The sequence below is a fragment of the Pholcus phalangioides genome, unplaced genomic scaffold (assembly GCF_987345545.1).
Source record: "Pholcus phalangioides strain wild (caught in Gottingen) unplaced genomic scaffold, Ppha-v1.0 ptg000015l_1, whole genome shotgun sequence".
Taxonomy (NCBI): domain Eukaryota; kingdom Metazoa; phylum Arthropoda; class Arachnida; order Araneae; family Pholcidae; genus Pholcus; species Pholcus phalangioides.
This window is the reverse complement of record NW_028301608.1, coordinates 62,280,013-62,304,039: the sequence shown is the minus strand read 5'-3', so window position 1 is coordinate 62,304,039 and position 24,027 is coordinate 62,280,013. Positions and strand designations below refer to the sequence as shown.

The window sequence follows — 24,027 nt, the reverse complement described above, 5'->3', positions numbered from 1 at the left end:
GTGAAATAAATAAATTTTTAAGTGTTTGAAGTGAATAAAATAAAAGCCATGAATAAAGTGACATAATGAAAAACTAAAATAGAAATAAAATAATAAAGTGCGGGAAGACACAATATCTTTCTTATTTATGTGGTATAAGAAGTGATGTCTAAAGAATAAGCTTTTTAAGGGTGTAGTTACAAATCTCGTTTCGTTATGGAAGGAAATATAGAAATGTTGACAATGAAAACTTGTGTGTGGTTTTTTTTTTTTGTGCATATTTTTGGTATCTAATCTCTTAAAGATCCAAAGACGATGGGTAAAAATAATAACGCTTGGAAAGTGAGCGTTTTTTTTGGATCATGTTTGATTAACTTGGATATTTTTTTTATAAAAAGGGTCTTCTCGAAGCAGCATAATTTGAACACTAGTGGTTAATTAGCATCATCATCAACCACAAACGAACTATATCTTTTCAAACTTGAGATTTGAAAACAGCTAGAGAAAAATCTTGGTTAGTTTGGTGCCAAAATTGACATTTTCGCCGTAATTTGGCGACGTAATTTTTTCTCTTTTAAATTCATTTCTAATACAGCTTCATGTCCAAAGAGAAAATCGGGACGACATTTCATAAATTTTTTTATATAACGACATAGTGAATAATTTTCACGGAAGTTAAATATCGGTAGTGCTGCCATCTAGTATCGTCATCAACGTGGGTCACGTGATCGACCATCTTGAGAAAATTTTTAAAAATTTATTTAAAAAAATGGTTCGTGGAAAATAATTGAAAAACAGTAGATATGGTTCACAATATGCGCCCTTTTCACCAATAACTCCGTGGACGATCGTCGATCATAGGCACATCAAAATTAGGAGCGACGTTTTTTAAATCAAGGAACCCTCGCAGTTGGACGAGTAAGACCCCGCCCCTTTCAGTTTTACTTTGGATTTGAACTCCAAAGAGCGTATAGTAATTATCGGAAATTAGTTGATAACCACAGACAACATCCCTTGGTCAAGATAACGCTATAACCCCTTTTAGTTTTACTTTGGATTTGAAATCCAATGAGCGTATAGTAATTATCGGAAATTAGTTGATAACCACAGACAACATCCCATGGTCAAGATAACGCTATAACCCCTTTTAGTTTTACTTTGGATTTGAAATCCAATGAGCGTATAGTAATTATCGGAAATTAGTTGATAACCACAGACAACATCCCATCGTCAAGATAACGCTATGACCCCTTTTAGTTTTACTTTGGATTTGAACTCCAAAGAGCGTATAGTAATTATCGGAAATTAGTTGATAACCACAGACAACATCCCATGGTCAAGATAACGTCTCGACAGTGACATAAAAAAATACCGCCATTTTGAAAATAAACACTGTCGACAGGTAGTCCGGTTCGAAATATATCGGTCAGGTAATCTGGTTCGAAGTCCGGCTAAAAAAAAAAAAAACGCGCGAAAACATTTCCGGTGGCGCCATCTGGTGGCGGAAATTGACATTATCGCGGTCAAGCGACGCGTACACTACTACTGTAAAACGCAAATGCATCATTCGTGTTGCAAGGGGTTTTTATCAAAATATAAAAATTAACTTTTTATACGGATACCCTTTCTCTCCCGAAGCCAGCAACATAAATTGTCAACTTTCTACGTAGTCACTATGGTAGTCGATTGGTCATAGTGACGGACCCGGGTTCGTACCCCACCGTCGCCATAGTGGTGATCGGCTGAAGTTGGTTTTCTGTAGTTCCCAACTTTCAATCATTAGACTTCACCCATAGTTACGAAAAAAAATTGATTTCAGATGGCAGCACTACACATAACAAACATTATACAGAAACAAACTTCAAGTCAGGTTCACTACGTATGCACACATATTCCAACATGTACCAATTCGTTAGATGTTCCGCAGAGGAATATGGACGAGGTGCATGTCTGGTTCTGTAGTAGTAGTAACTCTCTGCGTAGAATATTGGCTGAGATATTTGAATTTGAAAATTGGAGAGAAATTGCGAAAGAACGGCATAAGCAAGCGTTGTTCGTTAGCTCACGCCGTTTTTCCCAATTTATGAATTCCGCAATATCCCAGGGAATATTACACTTGAAAACATGGGTCCCCCCCCCCTGTGCTCAAGAGAAACAGAGCAACAACTTTTTGATTGAGTTTTTGAGGAGCATCACCTCGCTGGGCATTTTGCGTGTTGTGGGCCTTGTGTATTTGTAACTATACAAACACCCTTGAAACACATGAATGACGCATCTGAGTTCTACATGCCATTTGGATGCTTTTTCTAATTGGAAGTATTCCTCTAGGATAAATGGTTTGCCAGTATCACGCGGCAAGGGGGAATAATGGAGTCACCCTGTGTTATTCACTGTGAAAGAAATGAAATATTCAATTAACTCATTTATTATTTGGAAACGCAATAATCCGCGGAATCGTGACTCCACTTTATTACTGATTACGAAAATAGTTAACAAACTCGTATGCGGATGACGCACGCAAATGGGTTGAATGGTTTCCATTTCCGTGTAATTCGAATGTTGAAATATTTCTTAGGGATAACTTTTGCTTAGAAAAAAGTCGTCCCTTCACGTACAAATGCAGATTCATGAAAAATAAAAGACCAACCTGAAAACACTTTGAGATATGTATAAAAATACATATTTTTTTATATACAATTCGTACTTTCTTCATACAGAATAATAATTTTAATACAGAATAATTAACAAAGAATGCATTTCTTTCTTAGTTTTATTAGTAGTGAATGTTTTTTTCTCTCATTCAGATGCATTTTCGTCTTAATAAAATACGGTATTTAAATTTCCTTGCAATATGCAGTTAAACTCTGTTATAATGACACCTCGGTTATAACGTCAATATCTGGCAGTTCGGACCGATTCCTGAACAGAATAATGTTAATGAACCTTGCTTATAACATGGATGAAAAGCAACCGACTCGGATATAACAAAGTTTTTGCCACTTTTGTTTCCGTTCCAATGACGTTTCCGCAAGAAATTCCCAAGATTACAGCTAATCAAATCCAGGGAACGTTTGTTGTTCTACTCATGCCTATTGCTGAAAACGGGACAGAGCAACACGTTTGACGCTCCAACTTGCTCATTGACCTGGCTACTATACGAAACATTTACGCATTTTGCCCTTCACACGACTTTTTCTAAAAAATGTGTAGTTTTTCCTACGACACTTGCCTCATTTCCTTATCTTCACTAGAATCGGGAATGAATGCGGATAAATTGCATAATATTCATAAATTGTGCGAAAACGAATGACTAAATATTCATCCCACATATTAGTCAAGTTTCATTTTCTTCCCGTGAAACACATTTTAACCGGTTTTCCATAGGGTATTGCCCCCCCCCCCAAAAGAGCTATTTATAAGTAGTATTTGTCGAAATATTTTAGCGATAATCGGTGATGTCCCGTATTAATTACCCTAATTCACCGTCTCTAACAAAAACGGTTGCACTAATAATGAAGAAATCAAAACAGCATTTTTTTGATTGCCTGTTATTACATTAATTGTCAAAAAACGTCTTAACCCTCACAGCGGAAATCCTGAAATACCTCGGGTTCTTAAAATTCTCTCAAAACGGCAACCCCAGCGCCTAGATATCGTTGTAAGTCGATCTTCCCTTCCCCCCCCCCCCCTGCCCCTCCGATCTTCGACTTCCTTATAACCGAGTTTCACTGCACTTTTGCTGTTATTTTTCCTCCCTTTTTCAATTTTTACTTTTTCACTGGTAAGTGTAGCCTGAAAAGTTCCTACAATGTAATCATGAATTATGTACGTAAACAACTCGGTTTCTTTGACCTTGGTAAGAAACAAATACAACGTTGTTCCTACTTTTTTTCAAATGACGCGTTGGTCGAAAAAGTGAAATCTATATGAGCACATGGTGTAAGGATAACATTTATGGCTGGCCGTTTCTGTCAACACAAAAGCAGCTGTTTCTTCATGTCGAATATTACTTACTTCGTGAACACTTTATTTAGAATATGATCGAAGAATTTATCTATTTTTTTCGATCTGAACGCAATAGCGTTACTTGAATTATTTGCCGTCAGATGAGTAAGTTTGTTTTAGGTGCGACCCGTATTCGTTTTCCCTTTCTATTTAAACAGTTGACATTCATTTTTACATGTATTTTGCAAAACACCTTTTATATGAATATTAAAAACTTCTCCATACACATCATTTACGTAACACAGCCAATAATTAAAAACACTTTCAAAATTTAACCACTTCGTCTTCAACGTTTTTGGGACTTTTTGTGCTAGTATAATTTTATATGCTTTGTGCTATTAGATATTTTGTGCTAGTATAATTGTACAGTAAAATTGTCTTTACCGGCACCTGTATCAAGCGGAAACCTGTCTTCAACGGAAAAAAAAAAAACTTTCCAAAATACACATTAAAGAATCTGGATTGAACGGAACCTGTCTAACGCGGAAACGGAAAGGCAAATTGTACCCTCTTATATAACGGAACATTTCACATAAATACTGTGAATGTTCACGAACAATAGACCAAGGGACCATACAAAATACTAAAGTGCTCTACCGAAATTTTTTATATACTCTTTGCTTGCCAATGTCAGTTCTACATCCCCCCCCCCCCCCGCCCCACATTAGCAAAAACAATTTCCGTACTTGATGCTGAATGAATGAACGCCAGAACTTTGCCACTGGACTCCTCCCGTTGCCGAGATCTCTCGTATCCCAGCTTCGTGGCAGAGTCCGGAAAACTTTATTTGGAGTATAAAAAAAACAAACAAACATCCGTAATTGATGCTATGATTTTAATAAGTGATACGTAGTAAAAAACAGTTGCTCCTTGAAACTGTAAAAAAACTTTTCGCAAGTTTCCTTTCCTACAGGAGAAATCAATGTACGGGTTGGGTTTCCAAATGATAGGCAATACTCGCAGAATTGCATGCAGGCTGCTTTCTGTGATCGTAGTGCTGAGGATTTACATAAACATAGACGCGGCCATGTGTAGATTGAACCTGAGATAAGGACACTTTCATTGAAAATTTTAGGGAAAGTTGAAAAGAGGATGAAGAGATGTGAGAGATAAATTTAGTCATTTCTGAAGAACAGTGTAGATTGATAGTCTTATGTAGATGGTGTCAAAACCTTGAAAGAACTGCTGCATTTTGCTTCATGATAACGGCATAATGGGCATAATGACAATATAATGACAATACGGACATATAATGACAATATGGCATAATGACCCGGACATTTTTAGTATGATTTCTGAAGCAATACTATTGACTGAAAGTTAGGCAGCAAAGGGTGTGAAGTGCATACAGAAAATCCTTATTGACTACTGGAAAACATGAAAATTTATTTATTTACAGAGTACTGTTTTTATTTTTTTACTCTCTATTCGATGATGCGAACAGTTAGTTTATGTAATGTACCGCATGCACTGCAACGTTAAAGTAATGTGCATTTATTTTTATAAATACTGCATCATATCAAGTGATAAATATTTATAGTAAATATAATTATAGATACATAATTTACATCACATTATTTATTTTATTAGTTTTCAGAATACACATTAAAAGAACAAAAGAATGATTACAAAGGGACAAAAACCATGGACGAATGAATGACCACCTTGGGCAAAAAAAAACAAAACCGTATAAAAAAGAATTACGCACTCAACTGTGTGGCACATGAAGGACTTCTAGAAGATCAATAACAATGACTAAAATTTACCATTTATTTCTATGGAAAAGAACAGGCAAACAAGAAAATATTCGAATTTTTTTTTCTGATATCGATCGAAAGGAATAATTGATCATCGATTGTTCGTAGTTTACATCAGTGTTTCTTCATCTCTTTTCGCTTGTCCCCCCCCCCCCCCAGTATCCGCTCCTGAGCAAAGGCAGACATCTTCAGCTTCAAATGGAAGCGAAGGTAGACATCTTCAGCTGCGAATGAGCCGGGACAGACCATCACCCTCTAGAGATAAAAGGCCTCTGCACTGTTTGCCATAAACGTCATTCAGACTACCTAGCAAGTTTGCCATATTTTGAAACACAGCATCCTATTTCGTTTCTTCCTATTTTGGCGTAGAATCTTCCTGGTTGGCTCACGAATACCGCGTAGTGATTGGATGTGGGGCATAGAAATCGCTAATTCTGAACCTGATCATTTCTTTTCCCCACAACGATGATACTGGCACGAGCAGGGAATTTTTTTTCCCTGAATATTCTGAGGGAAAATGGACTGCTTACTGACGTCACAAGCTGAGTGCGGAGGCTTTCTATCTGTAGGAGGTTCTAGACAGACGGGCACAGGAATGGCTAGCTACGGCCCTGTTAGAGGGTGTCTATACATTATAAAATATAATATTGAGGCTAAATCTCATTTATGGCTTCAGTGATTTCGGCTCAGTAATACTTGCTCCATAAAACCACCGTTTTATTCTTGGTTGAATTTTAGAAAAATATCTTGTCAGGGAGTTTCTACATTACGGTATTGAAATACTGACGAAATTTCATATCTACAGCTTCAGCTGTTTCGGCTCAGCGATGATGAATCAGTCAGTCCGGACATGCTATTATACAATTATCGCTTTTCTCCTCTTCGTGATAGAGTGCTACCTTGTTATTGCGTGCTACCTTCGCCCCACTGTATTGGCAAATTTATCAGTAGATTTGTAAAGTGTTAGCCAAACGAGATCTATTCGAAAAATTGTTTTCCCGAAACCAACATTTTTTTTATCAAAATGTGGTAATTTGTTCTCCTTCATTGTGAAGTAAAATTTTTTGAGAGAAATGGAGGAAGGGGAAAAAACTGTTTGCAAAAAAATTTTTCTTGATTCCTCTCAGGGTTATAACATTGTTAGCAGTTTAAAAATGCCAAGTTGTACATTTGGTGCACTTTCGGTGAATTTGGCAGGATTCGGAAGTGACGTCATAAATTTTTAATGTGTTATAATTCCATAATTATTGGTTAAATAAAAAAAAAACTGAAAGCACCTTTTTTTTTCCTCTCTCCCCATATTAGTTTCTTACAAAGAATCACGTGTGTAATTTTTGGGTGGGCGATAGTACCCCATCTGTATATATGTTACTGCTAAAGCCCGAAATCACGAACTTGCCAAAGTCCGAAATTTTGTGGTATTTCGGACATTATAGAGGGGAAAAAAAGCTGGAGATAATATCGGCTTATAATTTCGATATCAGTCCTATGAGATCTCGATATTCCGATTTCTTTGATCGTTAGGGTTCATTTCATTTCATTCCGTGCACCGCCCAGGCTCTATCGACCATTGTCAATTTTAGCCATTGCCCGGATGAGGGGCTGGGCGATGTCGGGTGCTTTATTATGCATATAAAATATAAAATACATGAACATTGAATATAAAAACACATTAAAAAAAAAAGTATATACAGATTTAAATATTTCTATTATACAATATACAATTTATTCCGATGAGCTCTTCTGATGTCCTTTCCAGCTTTATTGAGCCCGAGCCCCCGTTCCTCTCTGTGGCCAAGCGCCAGGTCCTGAACCATGTTTTCCCTCATTGGCTTGTTGGCTCGGGTGAGCCCTCCGCCGTGTCCAGGCCAGGTCCTGGACCATGTCTTCCCTCGTTGGCTTGTTGGCTAGTGTGAGCCCTTCGTGTCACATTGGTCCGACCAGGTGCCAGGTCCTTCAGCATGAGGGGAGGGGGTTGTTCGATTATTCAAAAGCTCCTCAGCTTTTGGTTGGGTGCTTCACAGTTTAAACACTGATCATTGGGACTTTGTTTCTTGATTACTCTTTCACTGGATCATCCTATTTGAAGTCAGAGTCAGAGTCTTCCCATATTTCGACCGCTTCTTCTCTCTCCGATTGCTCTCCCTCTGTGTCGTATTCTTCGTCTTCTAATTCTTCTATTTCCTGGGAGAGTACCCTATCGACGCTGTCTTCGGCTTCTGCCCTTGCTCTCAGTCTTTCGCTCCTCCTCAGTTGTTGCGTTTCATGTGGAGTCTGGATGGTCTCATCCCTCTTGGTGTGGAGATGTTCCTGGTTGGCCTCTAGGAATTTAACCAGGTCCTTGATGGTTTCCAGGGCTTTTCCATCTCTCTCCATCCTTTTGAACCATTCATGCTCCAATTGAGGGAGCGGCTTAACCAGGTGGAACTCTGAGGTCTTTTCGCACTCTGTTGCTTAATGCAATGGGCTTCCGACTCCTCCACACAGACACTTGTCATTGTTTGAGATCCCGAAGCGGAGGAAGTAGGTGGGGAACGGCCCGTGGCCCGAGAAGAATATCGTCTTCTCTCTGCTCCAAGATCTCTCTCTCCACTGTATTTTGGGCAGGACCTTATGGATTGATCGTTAGGGTTACCATAGCTAACCACAATTATAAATGGCCATAATAATCGCAAAAAGTACGTCAACCTGGCGATGACGATTCAGGCTATTGCTTTGGCCAGAGACCTTCACCCACCTCGCGAACTAATTGGCCTAAGCCTGAATTTAAGAAATTTAGGACCTTGACCTTTGTGTGCATGTGTATGTTCTCAAAACAAATCTACAACTTGAAACCGATCGTCGCCAAATTTTGCATGGCATGTACCAAACATGCCCCGAACGTGAACGATAGGCTACTTTAGAAGTTTGTCAGAGATGAGAAAATGCCCGAAACGGGCGGAAAACTATCGGGCAACAAGGGATCTTGGGGAATCAACAATGAATTTTTGGAATGTTGAATTTGGTTAACGCGTTTCCCAAACAATTCGTTTCACATATGTTTACCTCTTTACAATGATTTGCAACTTCTTCAATGCTCCCAGTACGTAGAGAAAACCCGGGCAGCGTCGGAAATCATTGCCAGTAATTAATATTTTCTCTTGTTTCCATCTACTCCCACTCAAGTTCAAGCAAATAAAGCAGCTCCAGTGGAATTTGGAGCTTCGGAGATAATTTCTTATCGATAATCATTTCCTACTGTCAAAGATTCTTTGAACCCTTATCGGGTGATACTGACAAGGCGATAAGTTCTATATCGAGCGTATATTGAACAGATAAGTCTTGATTCTCGTGCAGAAATATAAACGGCAGAAATTATCTCTAAAAGGAATTCTGTCATTGCATCGCTGCTAACCTTGAGACTTGAAACTACATTTAGTAAGAGAGGAAAAAAATGATTATAAATTTGGATAATAGCCACAACTCCAGTCAGTATAATTATTTGCTACCTGTTACAACAAGGAAAAAACATGGTTGAAGCGTAGGTGGAGATAGACGTGAAAGCTTGGGGGAGCGCGATGATGATGATGATGTCAATTCATACATACGCATGATCAGTCGAATCCATCTTTGACGCTGGGGGGGAGGGGGAGAATGATCCTTCCATGCCCCCCCCCCCCGTATCTCCCATGGGTTAGTTGTTAGTGAGGTGTTACAATAATGACTCTACCGTGTCTAAAGAATGTTCTAGAAACAATAGTGCATACATACATACTCAACCCATGGCCAGCGGATTAGATATGCCCCTCGGAATCATCTGATGTGGCCCCGTGATCTCAAAACCCAGTTTTGTAAAAATGAACTTAATTATTGTTCATTCCAATATTGTTTTCTTGGACAGTGGTTATCGATTATTATTTCCCATCGAAGGATTACTAAATCATTTAAGTGACCCGAGGCACATTTACAACTTAGTTAAGAGGGTTGGCGCACTCAAATTTTCCAAAAAAACATATTTTCCAAATTTTAAATACAGTGAAATTTTCTGCGCGTAACTGCGTTGAAGATTTTGTTCTACCTGTACTAAAAATATTTGTAAACTATTTTAATATAAACTGCTGGTAGGCATTATATATACACACATGCTAATGCTTTTCTCTCGCACTAAAATGCTTTTTTTCTCAAAATGACTAAGTTTTTTGTGAGATAAGGAACATTTTTTCCAACAACACTCATTCAAATGCCTTGAAACTTTGTGTATCTCTCAACACTATGGTGTTACTTACTTTAGCACGACGATTTTTTACTAAAATTATTAAAAAAAAACTTTTATGGGACAAAATATGGTTAAATTTTGGTGATTTTTGAAAATGTTGCATGTTGTTAAAGTTGAAAGAAAAAAATAAACGCGATTAAAAAACAATCCTGAAAGCTCGTGCTAAAGTATGTAACACCATCGTGCGCTGAGAGACGCACAAAGTTTCAAGGCATTTGAATGAGCGGTGTTAGAAAAAATATTCCTTATCTGAAATAAAACAAAAAACTTAGTTTTGAGAAAACACCATTTTAATGTGTGTGGGAAACATTAGTATATAATGTGTGATGCCTGTCAACACAGTTTATACTTAATGTTTTAAAAATATTTTTAGTACGGGCATAATAAAATCTTTAACGCAGTTAGCCGTAGAAAATTTCATAGTATTTAAAAATTGAAAAATTCGAAAATGTGTTTTTTTGGAAAATTCTGTGTGCACCAACCGCCTTAAGTGACCCATGGCTGATTTACAGATCACTGAACTGGCCGACCGCGTGGTTCAAGATCACCTGACAGACCCGCGGCCCGTTTCCAAAACCCTCAAGTGTCTCGCAGCACATTTCCACATCGCTTAACTGGCTCGTGACAAGTGGCACGCACTTCACAGAAGATTGTGAGCAGCCTTGTTTACGGTCAAAGAAAATTTCTCAATTGAATCCAGGTAATATCATCAATTATAATTTATATTTAAAAAAAACCAAAAATATATACTAAAACAATATACTTCAATAATTTCATCGGGAAATTGCAATAAACGGATCTTTTAATTTATGATTATTTGAATGATTATTTGCGCTATAACGACAATATTTTTGTTCGCACGATGAGGAAAAATCCTGTTAAAAGGCTGATGAATAATCTCTCTCGTCTTTTAATTTCCTCTCTCCTCGTGTGACTAAATACAATTTTGTTTAGGTTTTTTTTTCAATGCCCAGGAGGGTCCCAGTTTTCTTAACGATCGATGAGATCACGTGGTTTCGGCGTAAAACCCGTGACGTCACGTTCCAGACTACCTTTGTATCCCGCGTATTGCGTGCGGCCTTCGTTGTTTTTTCTTTTTTTTTAGTTGTTACTTTCTCCTCCGAGCGCTCGTAGTGGTGGTGAAAGAAAATTTTATTAAAAATAGGACGATAAATAACGTTTTTTTGAGTGCAAACACACACAGAGAGCATCAAACTCGTGCTGACATCGTTCTGGATTGTGCCGTGCAATCATTCTACTATCGATTGCGATGTGCCGTTTTGGTGATTGATTTTGGATCGGGTATCGATTGTTTTGACATGTGAGGTAAGATTCTGAGAAGCAATGTCACACTTTCTCTTGGCAATATTTTTATAGTGGTAGTTTTGTGCGCATGTAACCGCGCGAACGTTCTATAATTCGATTTTCAATCGCATTCCATTTCTTATTTGATTTTTACTGCGGTACGAACTGAATTTGTTCTTATTGATTTATCGATTGTTTTCTGCTAATTCTCATCGATCGTTTTCACCTTATGCAATGAAATTTTACAGTAATTTAACTTTAATACCAACTGCACATATGTTTATTGGTAGATTTGCATATGCATTGTACGACGTTGTGCATGACTATATGTATACATATACAAAATTGATTTTCTGTGCGTGTGTGCGTATATTCTCCCTACAAATCTACAATTTTAAACCGATCGTTGCTAAAATTTTGTATACATGTGATATTTTTGCATCGAGACACGACTACGATAGGCTACTTCAAAACTTCGTCAGAGCAGGGTAAATATCTGAAAAAGGCAAAAAAATTGTCTCGCAACAATGGTTTCTGGGCCTCAACAATGCGTTTTGGAATACTTACTTTGGTTTCCGTTTGTCACTTCTTGAATTCTCCCATTATATTGGGAAAATCCGGGCATCGCCTGGTATTATAGTTAGTCTTCTGAGCTGAGCAGGAAGGCGTAAATACTGCGAGGGCTCTCTCATTATGGAGTGAAGACGTTAAATTAGGATTTTTCACTTGCCTCACTCTAGTAAATTTATAGTTAAGAAAAAACAACTAAAAGCAAATAAAATTCATCCAAGAGGTGGCCAGAACAAAACCACCCTCAGACTCACTCCCATGAAAAGGAGCGTATATTGTACTTAATACGTAGTACTTAACCGAACACGCACCACGTAAATACACATTCCTCTGTGGAATTTGTAACGAATTGGTACCTGCCGGAATGTGTATTCTGAGTGTATGCGTGGCCCTTAAACTATTTTTGTTGCCAGAATAATAATTGTTTCGTGTTCTGCTCTGGTGCTGCCCTCTCATTTCCGTATTTCGAAGTGAACATGGTGAATGCTTGAATTTTCATGTATCACGTGGAACGGGCATATTGACTGCCCGGGGGATAAAACACGTACCCCCCCCCCTTTCTGTTGGGAACCCTCGTCCCAAGAAAGAGGCTGACAGGGCCCGAAAATCTGGGAGAATCAGCAATTTTTTATTTAAAGTCTCATATACATTGCAAATTCATTATAAAATCACTATAAATGGCAGTCGTAAAATCCTCTCCTAGTAGCCAATGAAGAGAACCTGTAATGAATTTTATTTTGGAAATAATGGTTCGAGCAGTTGTTCTTAACTGCATGTTTGGATGCCGGTAAGGTTACTTGAGACATTTGTGTGGTTCAGTATTTTATTCTCAAAATGCGGAAGGATCAGGACCGTCTTTACCAGATTTGGGTTCTGCTGCCGAAACGATTCAGCCAGTATTTCGATTCCGAGGAACGAATGCGTGCCGATCTCTCCGTTGAAAGGCTTTGCAACAGACCTACAACGGTAAAATCTTCAACCATTACACTTCACTCATAGTTCGCAAAATAGGTGGCAGATTGCAGCACAAGTATTACACAGAAACAAGGTAATAAAAATTTAGGTTCACAAAACGGACGTGCACATTCCAACCAGTTAAAAGTTCCGCAGAGGAATGTGAGGAGGTGCACGTATGGTTTAGTAGTAGTGGTAGTAGCCGAAACGATTCCGAAGTACCTTCTTCAAAACTCCAAACTTGAAAATTTCCTTAAACGTTTGAGATTTTGAAAGATGTTCATATTAGTGTACCGGCACAAAAAGCAGGGCCGCCTCAAGATCATCATGAGCCCCCGGGCCAAATGTTGTTTTCCGAGGCCCTACATGGTAAATTCTAGAAAATTTCTACAGGATCTCATTTTTGTGAGGCCCCTCTTCTCTTGAGGCCCCCGGGCCGTGCCCGCGTGTGCCCATGCGTTAAGACGGCACTGACAATTAGTACTCTACTCATAAGCAAAACTTCAATTTTTCTCGTTTCGAATTTTAATCAAAGTTATTTTGAATTTTGTATTTTTTTTTCATTATTTTCAGGCATAACCGCACAAATAATATAAATTAAAAATGGTCCAAACCGGAAGAAGTTTCAGGTTCCGTGCGCTGAGGTTCATACGGCGTGTAATAGACGTCACGACCGCCTTTGTGTTTGGTTTGCTGTACGGACATAGGAAATGCGTCCCACCGGTCGAGGACGACGTCCTGTTGTTGTCCGCAACCGAAATCTCCTCGAAGATCAGGAAGAAAGAGGTAAAATCACTTTCTCTTAATGAGTTGTATTCACTCTCTGCTAGTTCATATTAACAAGGATTTATTTTATGATTTTAATATTTTTCATTATTTTATTTTAAAAGTTGAAGTGCGAGGATGTGGTTAGCGCTTACATCGCGAGGATCCGAGAGGTCCAGCCGATGATCAACGCCGTCGTCGAAGACAGATTCGACGAAGCCCTTGACGAGGCTCGTAGGGTCGACGAGATGGTCGCATCTGGCGAAAAATCCACAGAGGAGCTCGAGGCGGCCTTTCCTCTGTTGGGGGTGCCGTTCAGTGTCAAAGAGCATATTTGCGTCAAAAGTAAGTGTCGAGTTCGTGGTAATCGAAGATATCAATATAGGACAGTGGTTCTCAAACTTTTGCCCCCCCCCCCCGGTGGCCCCCATTGCTCTAGTCATCGTCTATCTGTGGCTCTCGTACTTCGAAAAACACAGATATAAGATAGTATTATAACGATACCTATGAGTTGCGTTAGACCTATGTGCTACAAGTCCAAGGAATGAAAAATATTGTAAAATTGATATATATTCAACCATCTGAACAGAAATTGAATGCAGTCACGTACAGGCACGGATCCAGGGCGGAAGGGGTTCGTTGAATCGCCTCGTATTTTACGAGACAGGCAAATTTTCCCACATCATTCTGCCCTTGGGTGGGGCGATTTTCCCGAGGCAGACATTTCCAGCTACAAATGGAGTGGAGGCAGAGATCTTTAGAGATGCGAATGGAGCGAGGAGACACATTTTCAGCAGCTAAAGAAGATAACTTACGTAGAGGAATGTGTACGAGGTACATGTACGGTTAAGTAGTAGTAGTATCAGCTAAAGAAGCTGAGGCAAACATCTTTAGCTGTGAATGAAGCGGAGGTAAACGTCTTCGGCATTGAATAGAGTGAAGCCAGACATCTTTAGATGCCAATGAAGCCGAGGCAGTATCACAATCTGCAAATGCAGAGGAGGCCAGCATTTTCTTGTTCGAATGAAGCGAACGCGTACATCTTCAGTTGCGAATGAGCCGAGGCAGGCATCTTCAGCTGCTAATGAAGCGGGTGCAGACCTTTTCAGCTGCTAATGAAGCTGAGGCAGACATCTTCTGCTGCAAAAATAAACGGATCCAGAGCAATATGTCGGGAAGTGATTTGTGTAGGTTCGTTCGACCGACAGACGAGACACGACCCAGGCTCTGTCCCTCCCGGGATATCGACCCTCAAAATGAGGTTCGTTCGACCGTACCTCATTGCACGAGAGTCCTGTAACGGGACAGACTAATTTTCCCATACTATGCGGCTCTTGAAAGGAGCGATCGCCCGCAATGCTTCCCTTCCTTGGAATCCGCAGCTGGTGACCTATCTGAAAAAATATTCCAACATTTAAGCCAGTGTTTGCCAAGTTGGGAATGGTCTATGGGGGCGGTAGAAGCTAAGGGTGTACCACACGATCGTATGGGGAGGCTTGACGGCCACTAAAATTTTGGGAAACTATGGCTTAAGCCGGGATGGGGGGGGGGGGTGGAGTCTTCAACCTTTTTCTAGTCCCGAGCACTTCCTGTACCCATTATCAAAAGAAGAGCACCCTTACTGCAAGTTTGGCATAACCATGCATGAAACCAAGAACTTCAATCCTTCAATGGGATTTTTATAAGGTGGTTACTTGGGACGTTGAAATTTTTTCTAAGTGCTCGCGAGCACAAAATCAGACACGAGCATCGAGCACTCTGGGTGCTTCAGAGAGCACCGTGTTGAAGATGCCTGGTTTAAGAGAGAGCGAAGAGAATTGAAATTGCATATGTATATTATTTTTTGTTCCTAGCTTGAAACCTAGATGGCAGCACTACGGAGCGTTGTTAGTTGAATATTTTGTATTTGAAAATCTAGCCTCATAACGCGCGCGCGTAGCGTTACCAACTATCCTCTTTTTTTTTGTCATTTCAAGCGTCCTCCTACGTTTCGGAGAAATTCGTCTTTTTTGTCCTCCTTTTAATTTTTCCGGAATTATGTTCAATTTTTTTTTTCTCCTCTTTGAAACACATATTTCTTCATTCGTATGAGTGTTTTTGTGTTTGTTTTCGCACATGCATTCACTAATAACCGTCGAAATTCGCAGAATTGTTTGTTTTTGTTTAGCGGTTCTGTTTTAAGAGTTGGGAAAAATTGTTCTTGTGGTTGGTTTTATTGATCACAATAGTGGCACCATCTATTGCAGAAATTATGATACGTGACGCTATTAAGGGTGTACGACCAAACGTCCTCCTTTCTTAGTCTTCGGTTCTGGTATTTTCACCCACGCGTACCCTTATTTCCTTTTTTTTCTATGGCCACCATATACAATGAGAAAAATATCTTCATAAATATTCTCTAACATTCTTGTGTGAGAAATAAAGCTTTAGTAATTCTTTCTAATCTTCTATAGTTAGGCTAACAATGTTCACTCGAGAAAAATACGGGAAGTTGGGCTTCGAAATAGGGGAAAATACGGGACATTATTAGCAATTATTAGCAGAAATGTAATAAATATTATTAGTCAAGTATTAGCAAAAATGATGCTAAAAGTACCCACCTCGCAGTAAAATCACAGAAAAGTCACCAATCGTGGGAAATGAAGCCCCATTTCAAATCGCAGTGAATTAAAAAAAAGAACATGAATAACTATATATATATGTGAGAATAAAAAGCCAAGTTAGCTTCGTTCAAAATATGCGAAAAAACGGAACACATTAGGGAAATTCAGGACGTAAGGTCACCCTATCTTATCTACGTTCTTCCCCTGGTTTGAAACCGTACACCCTGGTGGAAACCTTCATGGTGGAAGACGAGTATCCACTGCGCCACTCGGGCACAGCTACTGGGTGCCCCCATATTTCGAAGTGAAGATGGTAGATGCCTAGATTTTTCGTATCATATAGGTATCGTATTGTTGGTCTGCTTCGTCCAACCGGGTCACCGACTGGAATTTTTTTTCAACAACGGTGCTAAATCGTCTCTTCAATGACAGAGCCTGGTTGTGTTCGGTTCACTCTGTAGGTCTGCCTGCTCTCTCTCCGTGGCAAGAAAGTGGGACACCGCCTCGCATTCCATGTTTGAGCACTGTACCATGCACTGTAGATAATTTTTTTAATTGGTTCACACGCGCACATCATCTGAGCTATCTATCGTGAAAATCGCTTTTACCAAATTTAAAATAATTTCTAACAAAATTTCCCAGTGCTTAATGACTATTTGTGATACCGATTACAGATATGCGCTGCACCAACGGATTGGTAGTGGTCAAGGACAACGTATCAGATGCTGATTCCGACGTCGTCAAGCTCGCCAGGGATGCTGGCGGTATCCCGCTGGTCACCACGAACGTACCGGAGTCATTGTTGGGTTGGGAATCGACCAACAACGTTTATGGTACGGCTTCCAATCCGTACGACACCAGGAGGACGTGCGGAGGTAGCTCGGGTGAGTTTGAAGCGACCATTCCGTTCTAAATGATTGCGACGCGATGCTGCTGTAACTTTTTTCCCGTATTCGCTTCTCCAATATTCATTCATAAATATTTGGGATGTTACCAAACAACGCGATTGTTATTATTTTTCAGGTGGTGAAGGTGCCTTGATAGCCTCTGCAGGATCAGTTGTGGGTATCGGCAGTGACTTGGGTGGCAGCGTGCGTCTTCCCGCTGTCATGAACGGTGTCTTCGGCCACAAAGCCTCATCCGGTAAGCGTGTGTTTACACCTATGTATTGGCGTACGCAGAATTTTCTCAAGGAGAGGGGTTTCAATTTTTTTTCCTTCTCGGTGGGGGGGGGGGGGGTTTGTCTTTTCCTGCAAAATAACACTATAATCTCGGCTTGAGGGGAGTGGGGGGGGGAGAGGTTAGAACCCCAACGTACACCTATGTCCCATTTTTGTCCACACTAGACATGACATGTCCGTATTTTGTAAGTACAGTTTTCGTGTCCGTACTTTCATAAAACAAGAGAAATGCCCGTTTTTACTGCCGGCGTCGGCGTGTACCAGTCAATTTCAAATGAGAATATTTAGTTCCGATCACAGAATTACCAGTCATTATTATGATCGTATCTATTGGCGCTAATTACAAGGAAATTTTAACAAGTTGAATGCATTGCTCCCAAAAAATGCGCCGGCCGGGGGGAGTTGTTATCAGTTGATGTCCCTGATTCCGAGTTGGAAAAAAAATGTGTATATTAAACGTGTGTTCGGTGTGTATGTTACGGTAATCACAATTATTTGCATTGATACACGCACCCCTGGCCCAACCTTGAGGGTATACAGATTAATTGTAGTTTGGATGTATTCATCCTACTCAGTACAGATCTGATTGAGCGAAACGGAAATAAATCCCGAGTCGATAGCCAGCGGAGCCATATTCGGGGGGGGGGGGGGTGCCACCCCCTCTTAATGTTCGTCGTGTGGTTTTTAGCTATAGCTACTGAGCTTAAGTCTTCGATCCCAGGGCTTAGTGCAACGTGCATCAAGCAGAAGCGTCACCTCCAACAATAGGGTAAAACTAACCTATCTCACGACGGTAAATGTGATTAATCGGTTACTATGTATACTTACCCCATCATCTTGATATAAGTTCGATAAATACTAAAAAAAAAACACTTTTACCGGAGATTACGCATAACACCCCACACTCAAGCGTCGTTGGTAAATATCGAAAAACTGCCACTTTTACCGGCGATTATTCATGAAGTGTCGTTGATATTTTTTATAAATACTTCAAATTTATAGCCTTTATCTGTGATTATGCATAATACCCTAGTGTAATTGGTGAATTTGATAAATATGAAAAAACAATTCCGAATGAGTCTAATATGTGTGACAAATATAGTCGGACCCCGATACTATAACAAATTTTACGATTTGACTCGACGCTTGGGTATTATGAATAATCGCCGGTAAAAGTGATTTAATCTGGAGAAATCAAATTTAGCAAAATGCTCGGCGATCATGCATAATAGCCGGATTTATCACATTTTTGCCGTAACATACGTATATAGTTATCATTTACCACATTACTTTCGTTGTGCATTTTGTAGACACTTCAGCCTGAAATTATGTTTTTGGGAAAAATGCTTCTCTGTTGTCATTAACAGTGTGTTCCTGGCAATTCCGCCAACGCCATCTTAAAGCATGTGCCTCAACCGGGTGCTGCTATCAGCCTCAAGCGATCACCGTAATAATGAGATTTGGTTATATGATTTTTGAGTATATGTGTTGGTAGGCAGGTACTACCATCCAGGTAGATAAGGGTCCAAGAATTGCTTAGTCATCGGACCCATGGCACTCTCATATGGGTTGAGCTTTGTGTGCAGCCTTTGGTGCTATTCATGTTTCCCACGATTCGTTAAGTTCTAAATCTAACTTTTGGAATAGGGACTAACATGGTTGCTGGCGCACCAGATCAAAAAAATATATTCGTACCAGGCGACGAAATGCATAAGTACGGCCCCGATTTTTATGTGTTTCACCTTTACTCCCTTCATTGCGCCTATACTTTTGTAACGCGGATGTATGCCATGTCTTTCCTCACCCACTTTATAACGAGATTCTACCGTAATAGAGATAGATAGAACTGCTCACAAAATGCCGGACTCGTGCAAAGCAACTTACTTCCGTTACCTCAAATGAGGCATTACATCCTGGAACCTTTCCAGGAAGTATTGAATAAGGCAGGGTTGTGTCAGAAAAAGTTAGCAAAGATTTATGGCAGTGGCCCCCCCTCTTTGCCCCGGGCTCTTAATTACCAAATCTCTCGTGTCGTTCTCCTCACGAAGACAACTATCAAGTGGATGTAATAACGCACAAGCCATTTGACTAAAAAGGGAAAACTGAACCCAATGCAAAGAGAAAAAAATTGCACGGGCTCCCAGTGGCACATGAGTTGCTCATACTGGCTATAGCTGGCTCATAGAGCATGTTTTAAATTTACATTCAGCATGGAAAAACGTGTTTTAAAGAGAAATACGTATGCTATATTCGTCAGTATTGTTATTTCACTATAGGTATCATTCCGAACGGTGGAGTAACTAGTTATCTGGCCAAGGAAGTACTAAAGTATGCAGCGCTCGGACCTCTGTGTAGATATGCGGAAGATTTGTTGCCCATGTTGAAAGTCATGACCAAAAATGACCCAACGTTAAAACTCAGCGATCCGGTAACTATATTTTGTTACACTTCATTTTCTCGAACCCCTTCCGTGATTACACGACCACCGCCATCGTAGGTTTTAGTAAAAGGAAATATGGTGTTCTCTAAAGCTTCCACAACTTTCTATGATGGTAACGAAGTCATTTTGTAAGTAACAATAGCGTAAAATGACTAAATTAATTTCTATAATAAATAAAATCGGGAATTTCAATCCATTTCCCGTGGGACAAATTTGATCCTTTTGAGCTTTTTTCTGTGGCCCACCGACCATTTTTAAAAAATAGCAACTTTACATAGAAAAACACGATTGAATTTAAAAAAAAAATTGTTAGAGATCTGTAAGGCTACTACTGTATTTAGAAACTGGGGGCGAGATGCTTTACACATTCAATAGTAATGTTGTGCATTTGATATAAATACAACGCCACAACAGGCAAAATGCCCAACGAGGTGGCTGAGAAAAAGATGCCCATAAAAATAAAACATTAAAAGGGAAGTCGTTACTTATTCAGGGGACCCTGATCCAAAACAGTTTTTGGGGCCTATTTCTTATAGGCTAAATATTTCGAGAGACCAAATTAAGCATCTAAAACGTATACATAATTACAGGGTTTAAAGAAATGCTAAAAAACACCTCAATGTGTGTGTGGTTTTAGAATTATTAAAAAAAAATCATCATTGAAGAAAGTGTAACTACCCGATGGAAATAATTTCAGTATTATCAAGAGTAACTTCAGAATTATTAAGAGTAAAAATGTTCATGAAAAAAACTTTTTGAAAGAAATAATTTCATAATTGATGGAGGAAAATTTAAAATTAGTGTGAAACTAATTTCACAGAATTATTGGGGCAGTTTTCAGACTCAATGAAAAAAATAATTTACCGGTCCGTGGCCTTCGTGGAAAGTTTTAAGTTGTTAATGTCAGACAAATTAACGAACAAATTTAAAATATTTATCTATTATATAAAAAAACAAACCAAATAAAAATTAAACACTAATATAGGGTGTCTCATAAGTTCGTGAATAGTTTAAAATTTTTTAAAAAGTCCAAAAATTGTTTTTTTTGAATGCGGTTTGCAGAAAAGTTGTTCTCACGAAGGGAGATTTGTTTCGGTACAGGAAAAAAAAAAATTGATTCAAAATTTTGTCGATAGAGAGCGCTGCACAAAAACAAATCGGGAGACATTGAAACCCGACCTGAAACGTTCGTAAAGCCTCAGGCTGGCTCAAAGTAATTCGTGCAGATTCGACAACAATTTGAACCAATTTGTTTTCCTGTACTAAAAAAGTACCCCTTTCGCGAGAACAACTTTTTGCAAACAGCATTAAAAAAAACCAATTTCTTGAATTTTTTATCCATTTTTAACCGCTTTTCTAATTTTTAACCAAATTTCACATTTTTTATATTTATGATGATTGGATACTTAAATAACACATTTGAGAAGTTTTTCAAACAAATATCAGAAACAAAACATTTAAGGGAAAGGAAAAACATTTCCTTTCCATATTTGTAAAGTTTATCATGGGGAAAAAATATTCAGATTGAAAATCTCTAACAATTTCTTGAAATTTAATTTTTGAAAAATTATAAAAAATAAAATTTCTTCGTAAAAATTTTTTTAAAAAATACTTGACATTTATTAAACCTTTTAATTAAAAAAAAATTCATTTCACACAAAAATTTGCTTGAAAAATTACTTGAATTTTTTGTAAACAAAACGTTGCGGAAATGCAACGTCAGTATAAAAAAATGAGTTAATAATTTTTAAATTATTCACGAATTTTTGAATAATTGGCATTTTGCTGTAGGTGGATTTAAAGAAATTGAAGATATACTATGCCGAAGAGAATGGATGTCCCCTTGCGTCACCAGTCGTACCAGCGATTCGGAGATCGATGAAAAAGGTAACTCATTCATAAACATCATTCAGGGCCGCCTTTATCAGACGCCGCGCCCGTTGCGAGAATAATAATTTCGGGGCTCTTTAGCCTCGGTTTTATGTATGCATTTTGTTGGGGTGGGAATAATTAGGCATCCACAAAGATTCATACATTATCACCGAATATGCAGGAATTTTTGAAAAATATCTATCGCCAATGAAAATTCGAATGTTATGAGAGGAAAAATCCATGAATTAACGGAAATTCAGAACTAATGAAAGGAAAAACCCCAGAATTGATGAAAATTGAGAATGAGAGGAAAAAAATCCCAGTAGTGATAAAAATGCAGAATTAATGACAGAAAAAATTCCAGATTTAATGGAAATTCAGAACCAATTGAACAAACAATCCCGGAATTGATGGAAATTCATAATTAATGAGAGGAAAAATCTCAGAATTGATGGAAATTAAAAATTATATGAATAATTCCAGAATTGGTTGAAATTCACAATTCATGAGTGACAATTCCAGCAATGATATTAACATTTCAGAATCAAAATCAGTTGAATTTCAGACGCTTTGCTTACCACGAAAAATGTTTTATTTGCATGCATATTTTTTCACTTCTTCACCGTGAGTGTGGGGCCCGCTGCGACCGCACCTGTCGCACACCTCTAAGAGCGGCTCTGACGTCATTACAATCTGAAAAAAAAAATATTTTGAATGGATATTTTTGCTGCTTTATGCACAATTATTGTTATTTTCTTTCAATTCGTTAAATGTATTTTACATTTATCGTTCCAGGCTCTCGATCATTTTAGGAATGCACATGGCATCGAACCAACCGAAGTGCGATTGCAGCACCTCGGTGAATCGGCCGAGTTGTGGAGCCACGTGATGGTGGAAGCACATCCCGAGCCCTTCTCCGAAATGATGACCGCCGGAAATGGTAAAATAAGCCCCTTCAGCGAAATGCTCAAGTGGTGCTTCCGTAGTTCCGACCACACTCTGCTGTCTCTATGGAATAGCGTCATGATTTCATTCCTAACCAACAGGGATCTCAAAGTCGGGCACAAGGAGGCTATCGAACGATTCCACAGGCTGAAGGCCCAGTTTGACGAGATCCTAAACGACGAGAACAGTGTTTTCCTGTGTCCGACTCAACCGCAGCCGGCACCGTTCCATTACGAGACTGTCATGAAACCCTGGAATATAGGGTACACCTCCATTTTCAACGTACTTCTATATCCGGTCACTTCTTTTCCGACGACACCTGGGAAAGACGGTCTTCCAGTCGGTTTACAATGCGTGGCTAATACTTACAATGACCGGGTAACCATCGCCGTCGCCAAAGAACTGGAACAAGTTTTCGGAGGGTGGACCGCACCGTCCATCTAATAATGCAAAAAAAAAAAGAAGAAAGTCTTCCAGAGACTGGGACAAATGACGATTATCCTAATTATCAGTGAACAACTAGGTTAATGGTCGAAGCTAGTATCTTCATCAATAATATGAGTCGTTTGTGAGTCATCGTAAATCATAATTGTAATAGTACGTGTTTTGCAATACATCCTCCCTCTCTCTCGCATACGAGCTCAACTAATTCGGGAACTTCCGAGACTGGGAACAAAATCCGGTAAAAAAAAATATTGTGCATATTGTACTGGTTATAATCTGCTGTGCAATAAACTTGTTTTTATAATGATGTTTGGTTGAAGATCGATTACCATTTTTAAAATAAATGTCGATATGATCTTTGCATTCCCTGCATTAATTTTACATGGTTGTACACATCACAAAGTCTCCTTGAATTCAGATAACTAGTGAAAGGAGAAAGCTACAGGCTCTTATGCAGCTTGAGTAACAGGTATAGTAAATTTCATAGGCGTGTTATTGGTAATGTGTTCAGAAATCCAATATTTCTACAGGTAATACAAATACAACGCCACAACAGGCAAAATGCCCAACGAGGTGGCTGATAAAAAGATGCCCATAAAAATATGGTTGTCATATATTTCAAAAATACGTCAACCCAATTAAAAATGCAATTAACACAAATTATAAACAATATATACACATGATAAAATATTATATACAATGCCCATAAAGAATAATTATGGTTGTCTTATTCTAAGAATGGATAGCTTCTCGATTTACCCCAACATGTTTATCGTATTTCTTTTTAAACGTGTCAATTGTGTTACAATTTACTACCTCCGGGGGTAAGCTATTCCATTTATTAACAACCCTATTGGAGAAAAATTCCCTGCGACACCATAACCTTGCATTGTCCCTCACCAATCGATACTGGTGTCCCCTTGTAAAAGCAGTCGATTGGCGGTGTACTAAA

General features: G+C 38.9%; 1 protein-coding gene across 1 annotated transcript; it reads left to right on the top strand.

The window, feature by feature from the left end:
- The first annotated feature begins 11,082 nt into the window (after positions 1 to 11,082).
- LOC149076424 (fatty-acid amide hydrolase 2-like) lies at positions 11,083 to 23,382 on the top strand. Its single transcript, XM_089243984.1, has 8 exons — positions 11,083 to 11,322; positions 13,399 to 13,611; positions 13,716 to 13,935; positions 16,868 to 17,077; positions 17,217 to 17,336; positions 19,651 to 19,802; positions 21,606 to 21,701; positions 22,482 to 23,382. Exons 2-8 carry the CDS (start codon positions 13,429 to 13,431, stop codon positions 23,073 to 23,075), a joined length of 1,575 nt encoding a protein of 524 aa, XP_089100110.1. The 5' UTR covers positions 11,083 to 11,322; positions 13,399 to 13,428; the 3' UTR covers positions 23,076 to 23,382.
- Positions 23,383 to 24,027: the final 645 nt, after the last annotated feature.

Excerpts from the sequence above, each read along its gene's own strand:
- LOC149076424 (XM_089243984.1), top strand. The coding sequence starts at position 13,429 with ATGGTCCAAACCGGAAGAAGTTTCAGGTTCCGTGCGCTGAGGTTCATA. Across the intron at positions 17,337-19,650 it reads CGGCCACAAAGCCTCATCCG|GTATCATTCCGAACGGTGGA; the intron begins GTAAGCGTGTGT and ends ATTTCACTATAG. Across the intron at positions 19,803-21,605 it reads CGTTAAAACTCAGCGATCCG|GTGGATTTAAAGAAATTGAA; the intron begins GTAACTATATTT and ends ATTTTGCTGTAG.